Genomic DNA, 20389 nt, shown 5'->3' on the forward strand with positions numbered 1-20389 from the left:
TGAAGCCTCCCCTTTACACAGAGCATACTGAGGGACATCACAGTTCACATTCTGAGGAATCTAAGCGGCCTTGCTCAAAGCAGCATTCTTAATAGCAATTTTGGTGCTTTTGGGATCAGTGAGCTAATGCCTGGGTTCTGTAGGTGCACTGGGGGGCTGGGAGAGGGAGAGCGGGATTTGGAGTTGTGTGGTATACACTGTCAGGGACAAGCAGGAATATTAAACTTGCAATGGTCAACTGATCAAGGAGGCTGGGGAGCATCTGTTATCTTACAGAAAAGCTGTAAGCTTGGTTCTGCCCAGCAGTGGTGCAGCTGAGTATGGGGGCATAGGCAATTCTGGCAATTGGGCATTGGCATTCAGAAACATATGATACATGTGTGCAACCTTGGGTGGTGAGTCAACATTAACATGTTGTGATTTCATTCCAGATGTTGGAAGACTGGCCCTGGAGGCGGTGGTGTGGCTCTGTGGGCACAGGATTGGGCGGGGGTGTTTAAGCACATAGGTGTATGTTCTAGTGGCCTGGGAACCAGGGGTCAGTGACAGGGCAAGCCTGCATTGGCCTGGAAGGAGAAGCATTTATTGGGCCAGCTGATGTCATGCTGTGCGCCATAGCAGTCACTGGCATGATGTGGCACACCTTGGAAAAACTATTTGGGAATGTGTAAAGGGGTTCAATTACTGCCCAGAACAAGAAGGGACTTGTTGTCGAACATGCATTAACAAAGGGTCTGGCAGGGAGCCATGGGGCGCCACCTGGTGGACAAGGCATGACAAATGCTAACGGGAGGCGGGGAATTCCTTGGTCATAAAAAGCTCACCAATTTGGACATCTTGGGGGGCACCAAATTATTGAGGGAGGATGGGGTTCCCCTGTAAAGCTTTGGAGCCCATTTTTTTTTGGCTGGGGCAGTGAGAGATGTCTGGGAACCCAGGTGGGCTTGGGATGGGGGGAGGCAGCCAAGCTAATTGCTGGCACCTCCTTGTGGCAGATGTCCAGTGCAGGTACTCCATAGGAAAGGTATACAGTGACTGGATGAATGGCTTGGAGAAGGACTTAAAAAGAGGGTTCGTTAAAAGGAACAAATGGGGGGCAGTTGGGAACTCTTATGATTGGTACAGCAGGGAGCCATTCCCTCTCCCTCCCCGCCCGCACACATTTTTATAGCCCACCTTAACCCTGTTACGAGGGGGGCGGATGGTAAGGTTCAGGCAATGGATTTGCTGGAGGAACCTGGATGGAAAAGGAGGGGGAGCTGGAAGAAGTCCCCCTGGTATTACAGAATAAACATGGGGTTACCTGCACTGTACACTTTTATCTGCCGGGAAGTACCAGACATCTAATAATACAGTTGCAGCCTGATTAAACTCATGTCAAATGTCTCCTGTCCTTCTTTCGGCATAGCTGGACAAATAATCCTTCCTTAACTGATCCAGTATAAGGAGCAGCTAAACATTTCAGTTATTATTATGAATTATGTATGTACTTGTATGGCTCTACTGTGCTAGGTCGTAGACAAATGAAAAAAGACAATGACCAAAGAGTCACATGTGACTAGTAATTAGTGACGCTAGTTCACTAATAGACTCTGAAAGACTAGACTTTTAAAATTTAGTGTTTTGATAGATTGGGTCAATTATATTTACTAAAATTTACTGCTGCAGGAACTTTAAATTCAGAATGGCCGTAAGTCATTAGATTCTCAAACTAGATTGCTCTGAAAAAAACCATACAGGCAGTCTGAACAGCTTGAGGTAGAATATAGCGTAGAGCCTCAGTGCAACCGATAGAGCTTTTAAGAAGTGTATTTGCTTGAATGCAGCAACCGTAGTTGTTAATGAGGAATGAGATATTGAAAGGAAGGGAAGACTTGGTGAAAACAATGCCCTATGTTACTGCCAACCTAAATGACACAACAGAAATCATATATTTGGTTGGTTATATTGCATCCCTCATTTTCCCTCTTAAAAAGAACCAAAGAACACACAAGCACTTATTTGGCAAAACCATTCTTGAATGCAAAACCATGAGAAACAGTAGAGAGAAGGTTAAAAAATACTTTGCTAAAACATCTACCTGGTCTTGTCAATTTGAGGAGGTTTGATTCCAGAGCTGCTAGGTTCTCAGCTGCTTTTTCAACTGCAGCTGCTTGTGACTTCTTTTTACTGTAAGGACTCTAAGAATATCAAGTTATAAATTATTAATACTTAGAATTTATGTAGCTGTAGACAGCAGGTCAATGGCAGAGCCAGGAATAAACCCCAAGTCTCTTAATTCCCTGTTTGGTGTCCTAATGTATGTTGTTTATGTTTTTAATGTAATTTTTTCCAGTGACAACTTCAGATATGAAATAAATTTTATGTAAATTGTGATTTACAGATATCGACTTTCTGTATATTGAATTATTTGGGTATAATGAAACTAAACCAAAAGAGAAAGTTAAAATGACTTAGGATCTTGCCAGAACTGTAATTTTTTAAAACATATTTAGGGGGAAATATACTTAAAAATACTTGTGGTTTCCTGTCCCTTGCAAACCCTGAAAAGTCCAGGATGCTGATAACACGGCAGCTTGCACTATCTAAGCGTGCTGCAGAAAAAAATTCTGTAACAAAATATTACTGACCTGATGAAAGGGAGCTCTCTCATGGGCCTCTAATTTTCCTCATCTGCAGGGGACACACATCCTGCACCAATTACTACTGTCCAAAGGCTAACATGTGAGTCATTTGCATGGGGAGATAACTTGTTTGTATTTGTTTGGCAACTTGGGTAAACAAGAGAGAATCTTCTGCCCATCTGTCAGTTCTGCTGGTGGTGGCAGGCTGCTTACAATGTGTCAGTTGCAGCATCGAGGTTGTTCCCTATAGTTTGTCAAGATGGGCTTTTGTCACTTCTGAGAAGTGTTTTTATAAGGCTGAGGGAGTGACCTTTGGAACCAACTGTGCCCGGTTTCTCTCACTAGCTAACAGATCCACTTCAGAGCTCAGTTAGAAAGTAGTTGCTTTGAGTTGTATATTTCTTTCCTAACTGAATGTCATTCAGACATCTCGGGAGTCACTTATTTCCTTTATTAAGGCACTGAAGCAGCTAATTGACATGTTCTGTGATTCTCACAGTGTCATGGCCAGAAGCTTGATTGACTTATTTCATTTGGGTGGGATAAGCTAACTGCTCCGCTCCCAGTAAGGGAGTGTAGTGGGGTGGTCACCCACTCCTGCCCGGAGGGGCTTAAAACAGCCCAGGAGAGGACTGTGGCTGGGGGCAAGTAGCTCCCAGGCTGACTGGGGAAGTAGGCACAGCTGGGGCCACACCCCAAACAGACCACAGCTGTCCCTTATAAAAGGGCTGTGAGCCAGCTGCTCAGACAGTCTTCTCTAGCTATGGAGAGAGTACTAGAGTAGATGTAGGGCTGGGGAAGGCCAGAGGAGCTGGGAGGCTCCAGGCTGGAAGCCTGGCAGATAGCCTAAAACAGAGTACTGGGGTTGGAACAGGGCAGCCCAAGGGTAGGCGGAGGCAGCAGGTCCAAACCCCCCCCCCCCCCCCCCCCCCGCCTGTGATGAGTGGCTTGTACCCTGCAGTCCGCCCCAGTGAATGGGGGCTAGGTGGTGACTGGCAATAGCCATCTACTGAGATGAGGTGGTGATGGGGGGGCTCCTGGGGGGGGGAGGAATAGCTCAGTGGTTTGAGCATTGGCCTACTAAACCCAGGGTTGTGAGTTCAATCCTTGAGGGGGCCATTTAGGGATCTAGGGCAAAAATTGGGGATTGGTCCTGCTTTGAGCAGGGGGTTGGATTAGATGACCTCCTGAGGTCCCTTCCAACTCTGATATTTGATGACCCAGAGACTGTGGGGGTACTGCCAAGGGGCAGGACCCAAGGGAAAGGGGCACTGGGGTCAAAGAGGGACATGGGGGGGCCAGCAACAGGCAAGACACCAGCTGACAGGCTAATTCCCTGGATGACCTGCAGGAGACTCTGCCAGGTGAATCTCATATAGCTACAGGGAGAAATCTAATTATTAGTCAGATTATATCTCCCACGAAATGCCTTCCACTCCTCACTTGGTGAGGGGAGGCAGAGTATTAGGGAGGTCTGTGTTTGCAGAGCATTGTGGAAGCTGTAGTCCTGCTAAGGAGCCCAGGGAGAAGAATGGACACCTAAGGCATTCACAAAGCACCCCAACAGCATATTTGAATAGAAATACTTCAGATTTTGGAGAAAATATTTTGGTTTTTGAACAAAAATCAAAAACTTTTAGGATTTTGGACATTTGATTTTTTTGACAAAACTTAAGCTTTCTTCAGAAAGCTGACACATTTTGTATGCTTTGTCGGGGGTGGGGGAACTGCTGGGAGAAAGCAGCCAGAAACTGTCAGCAATAGCAGAGGTAAAAAAAAAGCTGAATCAGGGACCCGGTGACTCTGATGTCATCCTTCTCCAAATCGTTTGTACAACATTCTTCCCCCTGTGCTGACTGGCTGTTTGCTCCTACTTCCTCCAACCTCTCCTTCAGGCTCTTCATTTTGGCTTGACTTCACCTGCTTTCCATAACACTCCTCCTTCCCCCTCCTTTTAATGTTCCATCTACTTTCCTTATCTCTCTTTTCAGTTGATTCCCTTCTCCTCTTTTCTTCTCTTCTCTCCTCCCCCCCCCCCCCAAATTAAACAGGCAGAAAAATAAGAGAAACAAAGTTGTGGAACTAACAAGACAGTTACCTGTATATTGTATCTATTCCCTCCAACCTTTTGCTATCTTCTCTATTTAGGTTGTAAGCTCTTCAGAGCTAGGACTGTTTGTACTGTGCCAAGCATAACAGGGTCCTGATCTTTGCTAGGAGCCCCAGGCTCTACTGCAATACTACTACTAACAGGATGTAGCTACAAATGAGGGAATATCCCTCAAATAAGAAGCACCAATTGCAGAGGTTAATTTGGGCTGACCTGACTGACTGTTTATGGTATCAACTGCTGTTATGCTCAGTAGGGGTTTTTTCAGTGGGCAATAATTATAAAAATCAAAAAGCCCTCTCTCCTTAGCTCTTAAATATCACAGTCCAAGGGTAGAGAGTTGTAATCCACAGATTTGAGTCAGCACTTTTCATACCATTAGTGACTGACCTGGAGATGCTCTGTCATAATTTGAGTACTCTGTGTTGACATGCTTATTTGGTGGGGGGAGGTTTATAGGACTATAATGACTTAATACAACATGAGGCCGTCAGGACGGGAAAGAATGGCTCCGGACAGGCCACCTTTCCACAAACAGTTGAGGGCTGTTAAAGGACAATGCCAGGACTATTAACTTGGAAGATTGGTTTGTATCAGGACAAAACAAGCCTTCAGACACAAGAGATCAAAAGACTTCTGGCAGATTTTAAAAGGAATGCTCTTTAACAGGGGGCAGCTGTGTGGGGGGAACCAGGCAGAGACAAAAGCACCCACTGGAGTGTCTGAAGATGCTAGGTTTCAGAGTAGCAGCCATGTTAGTTTGTATCGGCAAAAAGAACAGGAGTACTTGTGGTACCTTAGAGACTAACAAATTTATTAGAGCATAAGCTTTTGTGGGCTACAGCCCAATTCATCAGATGCATAGAATGGAACATATAGTAAGAAGATAGAGAGATGTCTGTCTATATCTTATATGCAGAGAAGGTGGAAGTTGCCGTACAAACTGTAAGAGGCTAATTAGTTAAGATGAGCTATTATCAGCAGGAGAAATACTGAAGCAAATACTCTCCAGCAACCACACAACAAAAACACTAACCCAGGAACCCATCCTTGCAACAAAGCCCAATGCCAACTCTGTCCACATATGTATTCAAGTGACATCATCATAGGACCTAATCACATTAGCCACGCCATCAAGGGCTTGTTCACCTGCACATCTACCAATGTGATATATGCCATCATGTGCCAGCAATGCCCCTCTGCCATGTACATTGGCCAAACTGGACAGTCTCTATGCAGAAGAATAAATGGACACAAATCTGACATCAGGAATCATAACAGTCAAAAACCGGTAAGAGAACACTTCAACCTCTCTGGCCACTAAGTAAAAGATTTAAGGGTGGCAATTTTGCAACAGAAAAACTTCAAAAACAGACTCCAGCGAAAAACTTCTGAGCTTGAATTAATATACAAACTACATACCATTAACTTGGGTTTGAATAGAGACGGAGTGGCTGGGTCATTACACACTGAATCTCTTTCCCCATGTTAAGTATCCTCACACCACCTTGTCAACTGTCTAAATGGGCCATCTTGATTATCACTAAAGTGTTTTTTTTAATCCTGCTGATAATAGCTCATCTTAATTAATTAGCCTCTTACAGTTTGTATGGCAACTTCCACCTTCTCTGTATATAAGATATACATAGAGATATATCTATATCTCCTTACTATATGTCCATTCTATGCATCCGATGAAGTGGGCTGTAGCCCATGAAAGCTTATGCTCCAATAAATTTGTTAGTCTCTAAGGTACCTCAAGTATTCCTGTTCTTTTTGAAGATGCTAGACCTTCCTACACTACTATCAGAGGTAGTAAGCCTGCAGGTAAGAAAGAAGTCTGTAGACTGTTTTAAAATCTTTTTTTCTAAATCCTTTGTTCCTCCTGATAAAGAGTACTTTAGATTAAAAAAATCTGTCTGGTCACTGTACATCCCTGCTCTCAGACTCCTGAAGGGAAGCAAAACAAGTACCTGAACTCGGTCAGTCCCATAGGGTAAGCACAATTGATACACCAGTTACTGTCACCAAGGGCCCAGTGGGAAAGTGGAATTGCAGAATTCCCCACCCTGGAACAGACGAAGGCGCAAGGCCCAACACTTGAGGAGGTGCTCTCAGAGAGACCAAAAATGAGACATAGGTGCAGCTAGCCATGTAACTTTGACACCATCTTTTTCCTTCCTGAGAAGGACTTTAAATCATCACCTTCAAGAGTGAGAGACAAAGGGAGGAACAATGGTATAACATTTTATGTCTCTTTGAGGAAAGCTGATAGGAGCCCACACCTCCAGAGGACCATCAACATGACTGATGATTGCAAGGTTCACTCGAGCCTGTGAAGTACTCTGACTGCATGATAACCTCAAGGGAGGGCATATCCAGAGCCAATCCCTGTGTTGTTCTCTTGCAGCCCCAGGCAGAAATGCACTCAAGTCTGAGAGGGATGAAGTGGTTTGTGGAGAAGGAAGGTGCCATCAACAGCACCTCTGAAGATGTGCAGCAGCAGCAATGAGAAAGCTAAGTTTTTCTCCAGTTCAGTAAACTTGGGATACTATTTTTTCAGCGTTTCTTTAGCTCAGCAGTTTCACCAGTTAATTATTTCTTCATCAATAGTGTTTCTGAAGACAAGGTATGAAGTGCAGTATTCAACTATGAAAATTGTTTGATTAAAATTAATTTCAACTTTCCATGGATGTAAGTGATCTTCTATGTGATCTCTGATATATTAAAGAATGTATGTCTTTAAATTTCTTACACTCTCCTATCAGCAATGTTTTGATGAGGTGCTAGTATGCAACATCCTACTTATAGAAAAGAAAGGGAAAATGAAAAAAAGATTACCTCATCTTCTGTTTCTGTGTCAATTTGCATTTCTTCAATACTACTGAATTTAGACTGTCCGTGGGATGTTTGTGAGGAATCCAACAATTTTTTCCCATAGTTAATAATAATTAATGCTAGTTCATATTCTTTCCATGAACGCAGTACCTGTTAAACATGTATTAATTAATTTTTTTCTTTTCACATAATAGGTAACATTTACATTTTTCCTTCGTTGTTTAACTGGGAAATATATGACTATTAGAGATATTAGCCAATGACTAAAACTCCACATTTAATAATGTACAGTGCAATAACATCAGTTTATTGATGAGGAATTGTAAACTTGAAGAATTTAGATTAGAATTTTCAAATCTTCCTGTCCAAGTGTCTAAATCTGTAGTTATGAATCTCAGTTTATACACCCTCTTTTGCATGTAGATTTTTTTTTCAAAGCTGTAGTAGGCACATTGCTGCTTTGAAAATCTGATTTGATATGTACACACTAACCCTTTTGTTCCATTACCAGGTGTTGTCTCTGGGGAATGCAGAGAATCTCTTCTTCACAAGTACCTAACAACTTCGGTATGCCCTGAATTGGTCTAACTTTTCAGCCACCTCCTCTGGCTAGGTGCTTTCCCGCCTACTTTAAAAATACTCTATTGTGCTCTTGACCAGGCCCATAATTCAAAATACTAGGTGCATCACACATCCACCCCAAATGTTCCACAGCCTTATAGGCACTTTGAATCAAATGTTGACAAATCATTGTATGCCTATGTTCCACTTCAAGATTTAATTAGGCTCCTCTGTCCCTACTAAGGCATATAAAATGCATTAAAAATTCCAGCCTTAGTTCCAGGTTCTATTTACTAAACCAACACTTTCAAACTAGGGTAACGAGTTTAGGAGCCTAACTTTAATGTAGGAATCTAAATAAAGTAAGTGGCCTAATATTCAAATGTACTGAGAAGCTGCAGCTCCACTGAAGTAAATAAAGAACTTCAGGGGCATAGCAACTCTAAAAATCAGGCCACTGATTTATGTTCCTGAATATGGACATAGGTGAATGACCAGAGGCTCTTACATTTGTAAATTTTGGGCTATTCTTTATTAGAAAATAAGGCGAGTTAGGCTTGATGTCAGAAATGACTTATTCACCCAGGGGGATAGTTGTATGTAAAACTGTTTACCTTCCATCATAGTGGTACCAGAAGGTAGACTAGTGGTAATTTCCACACTAAGATTTCTTACTAGTAAGGCACTAAAAGTCATCTGTTAGACCAGATAGGGATATTTCACACTATAAAAATAAGCACTCCATTTTATGACCTATTATACCACAACTAAGATTTTTCATTTCTAACATACAGTCCAATAAAGAATAAAATGTAAAGTTGGTGAAATCTAGGTATCACAAAGTACAAATGAAAATGAGGTCACTGATTTCATCCAGTAAGTAACAAATAAATCTATGCCCTGAACAAACTACTTTCTAAAGTTTCTGATTTTTAAAACTTCAACAATAACAGTATTACTAAAATGTGCTGATTCAAAATATGCCTGTAAATAGTTTTTATACCACTATTTCTCACTTTAGGCTTTTATTCAAGCGTGCCAAACTTTTCTTAAGGTCAGATCAGTAAGATGAAGGTTTGTCTAATTTTTTCATGTTATCTACTGAGCCTTAAGTCTATAGTCCTAAACACACTAAAGAAAATACCTGTGCTGCATAAAAGGAGGAGCAAGCTATCATATGCTGAATACTTTCATAACAACCAGTCTGTTTCCTCTGTAAGGTAGAACTTGGGACTTCTTGCAGGACTGTTAGACACTTGATGAGGATCTGAAAGTACAAGGATTACAATATGAAGCACTAAATCTGAAGAGATTTTCCAGGGTCAGTGCCCAGCAATGTATCATCTTGTTCTACTTGACTGTAATCCTTAAAAATAGTTTACTGAATACACAGGGTAAGATCCTAGCCCCATTGAAATCAGTAGTAAATGTGACCAAACTTTCACTCACTCTGCCTACGGTAATAGATATAAAAGTGATAGGTATTTTTGCTGTTTTAATTAGTCAGAAATAAAATAATTTATGATTATAGTATGAGATAACATACTCAGATGGCTCTGTTGCAAATTGTTTTGAGCTGGTCAGAAATTTAAATGAAAAGCAAATTCACAATTTTTTGTTTTGCAGTCAGTTCTAAACATAAGAGATGGATTTCTCCCCCACCACACACCTTGTTTAACAGATATGAAAAGTGCATATTACCAAATTACTGTCCATTAGAATAAGGATCTGAACACGGAAGCTATGTTTCAATAGAGTGGTTGTGCATTTTGTATGATATCACAGCCAATAACTACCCAACTGAGAGATTATCATTAGACAGATACAGTATGTGAACAGAATCCCTCTGCCTTTTCCCAGTTGCTCTCATCCCATCTCTAGTTTTAACACAGTAATTATTGCTAGCTGTTTTAAGTTATTTAGCTCAGTCTAACTATAAACTGGAATCTATTTTTGTTTTTATTTCTTGATCATGAGTTAGTCTTTGGATGCTGCCAACAATATGTTTAACTGAATCCTTGATGAAACTAAATAGTATTTATGCCAAACACAGAAATGGAGGGAAGGGGGCTCAAGTAGTCCTTCAGTTTTCATTTGGAAGATGCTTGCTTTTGGAAAGGAGCTTTGTTTTTAAAAGAAAACATCTCTCCATTGAAAACAGAAAGTGAATTATCAAGACACCTGTTAGGGGGCTTATTCCTTCACCCACTTTGTTCATGGGAGAAGGACCAGGAAAGTGAGAGCAACAATACCCGAAGTCCAAAGGTGCAAACAATTTGATGTTTATTGGGGTGAACTTCCAGCAAGAATGATTCCAGTTTCCTTCCTTAGTGTCCCCCTTCCCAACTCTGACACCACACAGCCTTACACCTGTGTCCCTGTTCCCATTCCTGCCCTTAGCCAAACATGATTCCAATTTCCCCACCCCCATTCCCTGTTCCCATTTCCCCCACACACACACGCACCCACTTCCTGATTGCAGACTATATAGTAAAACTTGAGTTCTGCTTAGCTATACCTTAACCAATCATTTTCCTGAAATTTAACTAACCAATCTTAACATATTGTAACATGATTATGCAACCAATTATATCCCACCACCTTAATTAGTTTACACCCAGCAAAATTAATTATACAGCAGACATGAACAATCACAAAACCAGACAGATTATACAGACAAATAATAGGTGCTATTGGTGCTATTAGTCGAGACACTACTGCTTGTAAATGGAATATAGTTAGAGGTTATGGCCCAGATTCTGCCATGGTTTAAATCCACCACAGTACCCCATGAATTCAAGGGAATTACTCTGAATTTACACTAGCATATCTGAGAAAAGAATCTAGATTCATGGATTTTAAGCTATACAGTACCGGACATGCATAGAATAAATACTTTGTTTGTTGTGAAGTTATCAAAAGCATTAAAAATTTTGCTCTCAATAAGCTCCTAAGAACACAGAGCCTACAAGTTTGGTTCACCTTCTGTCTACTTCATTATATATTAAATTTTAAATTCAGAAGATTTGTATGCAAGCTGCCTCTCTTTTAAATGATCTTACCTGAACTACTGGCACTGAAGCAATCTTGTGATAGATAATCGGAGCAAGGAGACCATAACATTGAACAACAGATTGCAGGGCATAATTTGCATCATTTAACCAATTACTGAGTTCAATCGCCACTACCATTCTCTCACATTCAGCTAGTCTAGCAACCTGTAAATGAACAAACATTTTTATTCAGATGTAAATTCTGTTTAAATTACTTATCTCAGAGGGTAGAAGAATAAAGATATTTTGTATCTTAAGCAGCAGTATAATTGCTAGGATGTAGGATGTGTGAATTTGGAATAAGCTTTGCAGTGATCCCTGCTAGAAATATATAAGAGAAAGCAGTATTGTCAATGACTCCAAAGGAAGACTGTGATTGTGAACTAATTGTGACGTTTGACTATAAGCTTTCAAAGCCTTTGACTCAATCTCAGTTCCTTTTTCACTGAGCAAGGAAAGAGGCTGTGGCACAAAAAAATTTTTTTAGCAAAGTAGAAATTTCACATGCTAACCTCTCTCATTTAATTGATGGGAAGGTATCAACTCCCTTCTTAACCTGACATTTTTGGTCCCAATTCTGCAGCTCTTGCTCATGTGTGCAGGCCCAGTGAAGTCATTGATATGCCTCACATGAGTAGGGGCTACAGCATTGGATCCTTAGACAAAAGAAGTGCAATGGGACCTGGAATAGAAATGGAGTGAAAGTTGAGTTGATATAACTTTGCATTCTTATCTTCAAGAAATACGATATCACTCTTTTTGGGAGTCAGAGAGGCAAGAAAGAACTCAGGCTAGTATGTCAAAAATATCCTATTACAAGTTTAACAGTAAAAAAAAACAAACAAACAGGTCAAGTCACAAAAACATTTATAAAGAAAAAATTCTAGCAACATTGAAGTAGCACAACATTAACAATGATTTTTTCCTCTTTTTTTAGGACTTGATCCAGACCCCACTGCAGCCAATGGAAGTCCTTCCATTGGTTTCAGTGTGCTTTTCCCCTTAATCAGGGAATAATTGATCTGGAAACAGCCCTTTTACCAAAGATACAAAAATGTCAGCATGTGTTAACAGACCTTAAAAACACACAAAGAAAAGGAATACTTGTGGCACCTTAGAGACTAACAAATTTATTTAGTCTCTCAGGTGCCACAAGTACTCCTTTTCTTTTTGCGAATACAGACTAACACAGCTGCTACTCTGAAACCTTAAAAACACAGAAGATTGTATCTTGATGGATACCATGCTAATGAAGAATGTGAGACACTGCAGTTACAGTTAATACATTGTAAAATATACCAGTGAATTTTGAGATGCAACTGGTCAAATCAAAAAGATAAACTCAACCCCAGCATTAGTTTTAAGCCAAACATACTTGTCCATTGTACAGTATCTCTTTCGAACAAATGGAATCACAGAAGAGTGCTCCTTCCTTAACATTAATCTCATTAATAATAAAAATGCTCCTAAGAAAGAGGTTCAAGAGGATTGGAGAAGTCTGAGATACAGCATCAAGACATAATCTACAAAATACAAAAAAGGAAAAATAATCTTAAAAGTACATATTACAATATAGACATTCCACATATAAACTGCATAATTTGTGAAAATACAAATTCCAATTGTAACATAAATCAAAAGGATTAATACAGCTGCTGCTGCTGCTGATGCAAATGAGATTAATTTCACTTAACTCTGCCCAGTGATGTCAGCATTGGACTAGAGGAGAAAATTCTCCTGCTTTGGCCTACGCAGGGCAGCTAGTACCCCAGGGTGGCTTTTTTCATTGTTCTTCCTTTTAACATAGTCATGCTATTGTATCATCATCTTTTGACAATTTGGAAGTTACTTCAAGGATATAACAGGCTATTTACTTTTTAATCAGTTTCTTCCTCTATGGCTGTCTTTTATTATTATTCTTTTGTGTTGTGGTAGCACCTAAAACAGGGGTTGGCAAACTTTTTGGTCCGAGGGCTATGTCTGGGTATGGAATTGTATGGCAGGCCATGAATACTCACAAAACTGGGGTTGGGTGTAGGAAGGGGTGAGGGCTCTGTGGTGGAGCCAGAAAAGAGGAGTTCAGGGTGCGGGAAGAGGCTCTGGGCTGGGGAAGAGGGTTGGAGTGAGGGCTCGGGCTGAGGTAGGGCTGGGGATTTGGGGTGTAAGAGGGTGCTCCAGACTGGAGAGCAGGAGTGGGGCAAGCCAGCTGGATTAAAACGGCTGGCGGGCTGGATGTGGCCCATGGGCCTTAGTCTGCCCACCCCTGGCCTAAAAGCTCTATTCAGGGATCAGGGCCCCCACTGTGACAGCCATTGTACATACATGCACACTGAAAGCACTATTCGTATACCAAAGAGTTAATTAAGTATTCATAATATTTTCCTTTTTCTGGTTGATGTTTTGGGGCAAAATTCTCAGTGCAGTATTTTTGTGCTTTTTCCAGAGGATTTCTTCTTTTTTAAATCCTTAGCCTGATAGCTTCTAACCTGCATTTTTATGCTATAAAGAGTAAATTATTTGCTTCCCTTCACTGATTATGTCTCCTATAACAGTGGTTGTCAACCAGAGGTACCCCTAAGGGGATGCACGAGTCTTCCAGGGGGTACATAAACTCATCTGGATAGTTGCCAAGTTTTACAACTGGCTACCTAAAAAGCCCTAGCAAAGTCAACACAAACTAAAATTTCACACAGACAATGACTTGTTTATGCTGCTCTATATCATATACAGTACAATATTTATAGTCCAATCGATTTATTTTATAATTATATGGTAAAGATGAAAACGTAAGCACTTTTTCAGTAACAGTGTGCTGTAACACTTCTGTATTTTTATGTCTGATTTTGCAAGCAAGCAGTTTTTATGTAAGGTGAAACTTGGGGGTATGCAAGACAAATCAGACTCCTGAAAGGGGTACAGTAGTCTGGAAAGGTTTAGAACTATTGTCCTATAAGAAAGCTGAAAATAAAGGAACGAAGGGTCTGTAGACTTGTTCACATAGCTGACTTTACCAGACATCAACAGAGATTAATGGTGCAAGGCTTGAGTGTTTTTCTCTCCTTTAAACCCCTTCTGCAGTCTTCACTAGCCATTACTGCTTTTAGCCCTGGTCTACACTAGGACTTTAGGTCGAATTTAGCAACGTTAAATCGATTTAAACCTGCACCCGTCCACACAGTGAAGCCCTTTATTTCGACTTAAAGGGCTCTTAAAATCGATTTCCTTACTCCACCCCTGACAAGTGGATTAGCGCTTAAATCGACGTTCCCAGCTCGAATTTGGGGTACTGTGGACACAATTCGATGGTATTGGCCTCCGGGAGCTATCCCAGAGTGCTCCATTCTGACTGCTCTGGACAGCACTCTCAACTCAGATGCACTGGCCAGGTAGACAGGAAAAGAACCGCAAACTTTTGAATCTCATTTCCTGTTTGGCCAGCGTGGCAAGCTGCAGGTGACCATGCAGAGCTCATCAGCACAGGTGACCATGATGGAGTCCCAGAATCGCAAAAGAGCTCCAGCATGGACCGAACGGGAGGTACGGGATCTGATCGCTGTTTGGGGAGAGGAATCCGTGCTATCAGAACTCCGTTCCAGTTTTCGAAATGCCAAAACCTTTGTGAAAATCTCCCAGGGCATGAAGGACAGAGGCCATAACAGGGACCCGAAGCAGTGCCGCGTGAAACTGAAGGAGCTGAGGCAAGCCTACCAGAAAACCAGAGAGGCGAACAGCCGCTCTGGGTCAGAGCCCCAAACATGCCGCTTCTATGATGAGCTGCATGCCATTTTAGGGGGTTCAGCCACCACTACCCCAGCCGTGTTGTTCGACTCCTTCAATGGAGATGGAGGCAATACGGAAGGAGGTTTTGGGGACGAAGAAGATGATGATGAGGAGGAGGTTGTAGATAGCTCACAGCAAGCAAGCGGAGAAACCGGTTTTCCCGACAGCCAGGAACTGTTTCTCACCCTAGACCTGGAGCCAGTACCCCCCGAACCCACCCAAGGCTGCCTCCTGGACCCAGCAGGCAGAGAAGGGACCTCTGGTGAGTGTACCTTTTAAAATGCTATACATGGTTTAAAAGCAAGCATGTGAAAGGATTACTTTGCCCTGGCATTTGCGGTTCTCCTAGATGTAGTCCTAAAGCCTTTGCAAAAGGTTTCTGGGGAGGGCAGCCTTATTTCGTCCTTCATGGTAGGACACTTTACCACTCCAGGCCAGTAACACGTACTCGGGAATCACTGTAGAACAAAGCATTGCAGTGTATGTTTGCTGGCATTCAACCAAAATCCGTTCTTTATCTCTCTGTGTTATCCTCAGGAGAGTGAGATATAATTCATGGTCACCTGGTTGAAATAGGGTGCTTTTCTTCAGGGACACTCAGAGGAGCCCATTCCTGCTGTGCTGTTTGCCTGTGGCTGAACAGAAATGTTCGCCGCTGTTAGCCACAGGGAGGGGGGAAGGTTGAGGTGGTAGTCACGCGGTGGGAGGAGGCAAAATGCGACCTTGTAACGAAAGCACATGTGCTATGTATGTAATGTTAACAGCAAGGTTTACCCTGAAAGAGTGTAGCGACTGTTTTATAAAATGTGTCTTTTTAAATACCACTGTCCCTTTTTTTTTCTCCACCAGCTGCATGTGTTTCAATGATCACAGGATCTTCTCCTTCCCAGAGGCTAGTGAAGCTTAGAAAGAAAAAAAACGCACTCGCGATGAAATGTTCTCCGAGCTCATGCTGTCCTCCCACACTGACAGAGCACAGACGAATGCGTGGAGGCAAATAATGTCAGAGTGCAGGAAAGCACAAAATGACCGGGAGGAGAGGTGGAGGGCTGAAGAGAGTAAGTGGCGGGCTGAAGAGAGTAAGTGGCGGGCTGAAGAGAGGGCTGAAGCTCAAATGTGGCGGCAGCTTGATGAGAGGAGGCAGGATTCAATGCTGAGGCTGCTGCAGGACCAAACCAGAATGCTCCAGTGTATGGCTGAGCTGCAGCAAAGGCAGCTGGAGCACAGACTGCCACTGCTGCCCCTCTGTAACCAACCGCCTTCCTCCCCAAGTTCCATAGCCTCCCCACCCAGACGCCCAAGAACGCGGTGGGGGGGCCTCCGGCCAACCAGCCACTCCACCACAGAGGATTGCCCAAAAAAAAGAAGGCTGTCATTCAATAAATTTTAAAGTTGTAAACTTTTAAAGTGCTGTGCTTAAAGTGCTGTGTGGCATTTTCCTTCCCTCCTCCACCACCCATCCTGGGATACCTTGGTAGTCATCTCCCTATTTGTGTGATGAATGAATAACGAATGCATGACTGTGAAGCAGCAATGACTTTATTGCCTCTGCAAGCGGTGATTAAAGGGAGGAGGGGAGGGTGGTTAGCTTACAGGGAAGTAGAGTGAACCAAGGGGCGGGGGGTTTCATCAAGGAGAAACAAACAGAACTTTCACAGCGTAGCCTGGCCAGTCATGAAACTGGTTTTCAAAGCTTCTCTGATGCGTACCGCGCCCTCCTGTGCTCTTCTAACCGCCCTGGTGTCTGGCTGCGCGTAACCAGCAGCTAGGCGATTTGCCTCAGCCTCCCACCCTGCCATAAACGTCTCCCCCTTACTCTCACAGATATTGTGGAGCACACAGCAAGCAGTAATAACAGTGGGAATATTGGTTTTGCTGAGGTCTAAGCGAGTCAGTAAACTGCGCCAGCGCGCCTTTAAACGTCCAAATGCACATTCTACCACCATTCTGCACTTGCTCAGCCTGTAGTTGAACAGCTCCTGACTACTGTCCAGGCTGCCTGTGTACGGCTTCATGAGCCATGGCATTAAGGGGTAGGCTGGGTCCCCAAGGATACATATAGGCATTTCAACATCCCCAACAGTTATTTTCTGGTCTGGGAATAAAGTCCCTTCCTGCAGCTTTTGAAACAGACCAGAGTTCCTGAAGATGCGAGCGTCATGCACCTTTCCCGGCCATCCCACGTTGATGTTGGTGAAACGTCCCTTGTGATCCACCAGAGCTTGCAGCACTATCGAAAAGTACTCCTTGCGGTTTATGTACTCGGCGGCTTGGTGCTCCGGTGCCAAGATAGGGATATGGGTTCCGTCTATAGCCCCACCACAGTTAGGGAATCCCATTGCAGCAAAGCCATCCACTATGACCTGCACATTTCCCAGGGTCACTACCCTTGATATCAGCAGATCTTTGATTGCGTGAGCTACTTGCATAACAGCAGCCCCCACAGTAGATTTGCCCACTCCAAATTGATTCCCAACTGACCGGTAGCTGTCTGGCGTTGCAAGCTTCCACAGGGCTATCGCCACTCGCTTCTCAACTGTGAGGGCTGCTCTCATCCTGGTATTCATGCGCTTCAGGGCAGGGGAAAGCAAGTCACAAAGTTCCATGAAAGTGCCCTTACGCATGCGAAAGTTTCGCAGCCACTGGGAATCGTCCCAGACCTGCAACACTATGCGGTCCCACCAGTCTGTGCTTGTTTCCCGAGCCCAGAATCGGCGTTCCACAGCATGAACCTGCCCCATTAGCACCATGATGCATGCATTGGCAGGGCCCATGCTTTCAGAGAAATCTGTGTCCATGTCCTGATCACTCACGGGACCGCGCTGACGTCGCCTCCTCGCCCGGTATCGCGTTGCCATGTTCTGGTGCTTCATATACTGCTGGATAATGCGTGTGGTGGTTGATGTGCTCCTAATTGCCAAAATGAGCTCAGCGGCCTCCATGCTTGCCTTGGTATGGCGTCCGCACAGAAAAAAGGCGCGGAACGATTGTCTGCCGTTGCTCTGACGGAGGGAGGGGCGACTGACGACACGGCTTACAGGGTTGGCTTCAGGGAGCTAAAATCAACAAAGGGTGTGCCTGTACATCAAGGAGTATTTCAGGCAGGACTGCACGGAGGGTTCCAATAAGAAATGGTGCACCAAAGTTATTGTTGTTATTGGAACAAGGAGGTTAGCCTGGCCTCTGATTGATACATGGATAGATTAACCTCGCTGCGCCTTCTCTGTGACTGACTGCAGTGTGATCTAGACAGGGGAGGAGGAAAATGAGTACAAAACAAATCTGGTCTATTTCTTGTTCTGACCCACTCCATCTATCCTTTACATCTTTGGCTGGCAGCAGACGGTGCAGAAGGACTGCATGCCATCCACATCTCATGGCTGCTTGGCAGAAGATGGTACAGTATGACTGCTAGCCATCTTCATCTCTTGCCTGCCTGGCATAAGATGGTACAATACGACTGCTAGCAATCCTCATCTCTTGCCTGCCTGGCAGAAGATGGTACAGTACGACTGCTAGCAGTCCGTATCGCCTGCCCGCTCACCATAAGACGGTTCAATAGGACTGCAGGACTAAAGAGAATGACCTGGTCAAGTCACTCCAAATTTAGTCCCTGCGCCCATGTCTGCCCAGGCGCTCCCAGCCGACGTGGCCAGGAGCACCTCGGACACGACGAGGACGACTACCAATCGTATTGCACCGTCTGCTGCCAGAAGGCAATGGGTTGCTGCTACTGTGCAGCAAAGCCGTACCGCGTCTGCCAGCACCCAGGAGACATAGGGTGACGGTTACCTGAGCTGGCTCCATGCTTGCCGTGGTATGGTGTGTGCACAGGTAACTCATGAAAAAAGGCGCGAAACGATTGTCTGCCCTTGCTTTCACGGAGGGAGGGAGGGAACGGGGGCCTGACGACACGTACCCAGAACCACCCGCGACAATGTTTTAGCCCCATCAGAGTGCTCCATTGTGAGTGCTCTGGACAGCACTCTCAGATGCCCGATTGTTTGCCATTGCTCTGACGCTGGGAGGGGCGCTTACAGGGTTGGCTTCAGGGAGCTAAAATCAACAAAGGGGGTGGCTTTACATCAAGGAGTGTTTCAGGCAGGACTTCACGGAGGGTTCCAATAAGAAATGGTGCACCTAAGTTATCGTTGTTATTGGAACAAGGAGGTTAGCCTGGCCTCTGATTGATACATGGATAGATTTACCTCGCTTCACCTTCTCTGTAAGTGACTGCAGTGTGATCTAGAAGAATGAGTCCCCTAGACAGGGGAGGGGGGGAAGCAAATCTGGTCTATTTCTTGTTTTGATCCACTCCATCTATCTTTTACATCTTTGGCTGGCAGCAGACGGTGCAGAAGGACTGCATGCCATCCACATCTCATGGTTGCTCGGCAGAAGATGGTACAGTACGACTGCTAGCAGTCCGTATCGCCTGCCCGCTCACCATAAGACGGTTCAATAGGACTGACTGCAGGACTAAAGAGAATGACCTGCTCAAGTCACTCCAAATTTAGTCCCTGCGCCCATGTCTGCCCAGGCGCTCCTGATCGACCTCACAGAGGCGACCAGGAGCACCTCAGACATGACGATGACGGCTACCAGTCGTACTGTACCGTCTGCTGCCACAAGGCAAGGGGTTGCTGCTACTGTGTAGCAATGCCGTACCGCGTCTGCCAGCATCCAGGAGACATAGGGTGACGGTTACCTGAGCGGGCTCCATGCTTGCCGTGGTATGGCGTCTGCACAGGTAACTCAGGAAAAAAGGCGCGAAATGATTGTCTGCCCTTGCTTTCACGGGGGAAGGGAGGGTGGGAACAGGGGCCTGACGATATGTACCCAGAACCACCCGCGACAATGTTTTAGCCCCATCAGGCATTGGGATATCAACCCAGAATTCCAATGGGCAGCGGAGACTGCGGGAACTGTGGGATAGCTACCCACAGTGCAACGCTCCGGAAGTCGACGCTTGCCTCGGTACTGTGGAAGCGCTCCGCCGAGTTAATGCACTTAATGCACTTAGAGCATTTTCTGTGGGGACACACACACTCGAATATATAAAACCGATTTCAAAAAAAACGACTTCTATAAATTCGACCTAATTTCGTAGTGTAGACATACCCTTAATGTAGTCAAATTAGCCAATCAGAGATCTATGGCTAAGCAAATTGAAACAGGCTGACTAAGATTTAAGGGACTGACCCTATACTCATTTAAGTCAATGAGTGAATTTCTATTAATTTAAATGGGAGTTGGATCTGGAACTGAGGGAGAAGCAAATCTCTAGAAAGCATTTGAGCAGGTATTCAAAACCTACACTTTAAAACTGATTCATATAACTCAAAGTTGGATATAGTTTCATCAAAGTTAAATTTGTAACAAAAAAACATTACGTGTTTAGGAAAAAATAAGAAAGATTTGGA

The 20389-nt window shown here is 43.8% G+C and overlaps 1 protein-coding gene across 1 annotated transcript in view; it reads right to left on the minus strand.

The window, feature by feature from the left end:
* The window catches only part of CFAP54 (cilia and flagella associated protein 54), a 207597-nt gene that overhangs the window by 117041 nt on the left and 70167 nt on the right, over nt 1–20389 (minus strand). The window contains exons 25-29 of the mRNA XM_073327473.1: nt 12562–12709; nt 11196–11351; nt 9278–9400; nt 7576–7722; nt 2081–2180 (exon numbers count right to left, since the gene is read on the minus strand). Of these exons, the coding sequence (XP_073183574.1) occupies nt 2081–2180; nt 7576–7722; nt 9278–9400; nt 11196–11351; nt 12562–12709 (674 nt within the window). The remainder of the gene's footprint in view (nt 1–2080; nt 2181–7575; nt 7723–9277; nt 9401–11195; nt 11352–12561; nt 12710–20389) is intronic.

This window comes from Lepidochelys kempii, chromosome 1 (assembly GCF_965140265.1).
Source record: "Lepidochelys kempii isolate rLepKem1 chromosome 1, rLepKem1.hap2, whole genome shotgun sequence".
NCBI lineage: Eukaryota > Metazoa > Chordata > Testudines > Cheloniidae > Lepidochelys > Lepidochelys kempii.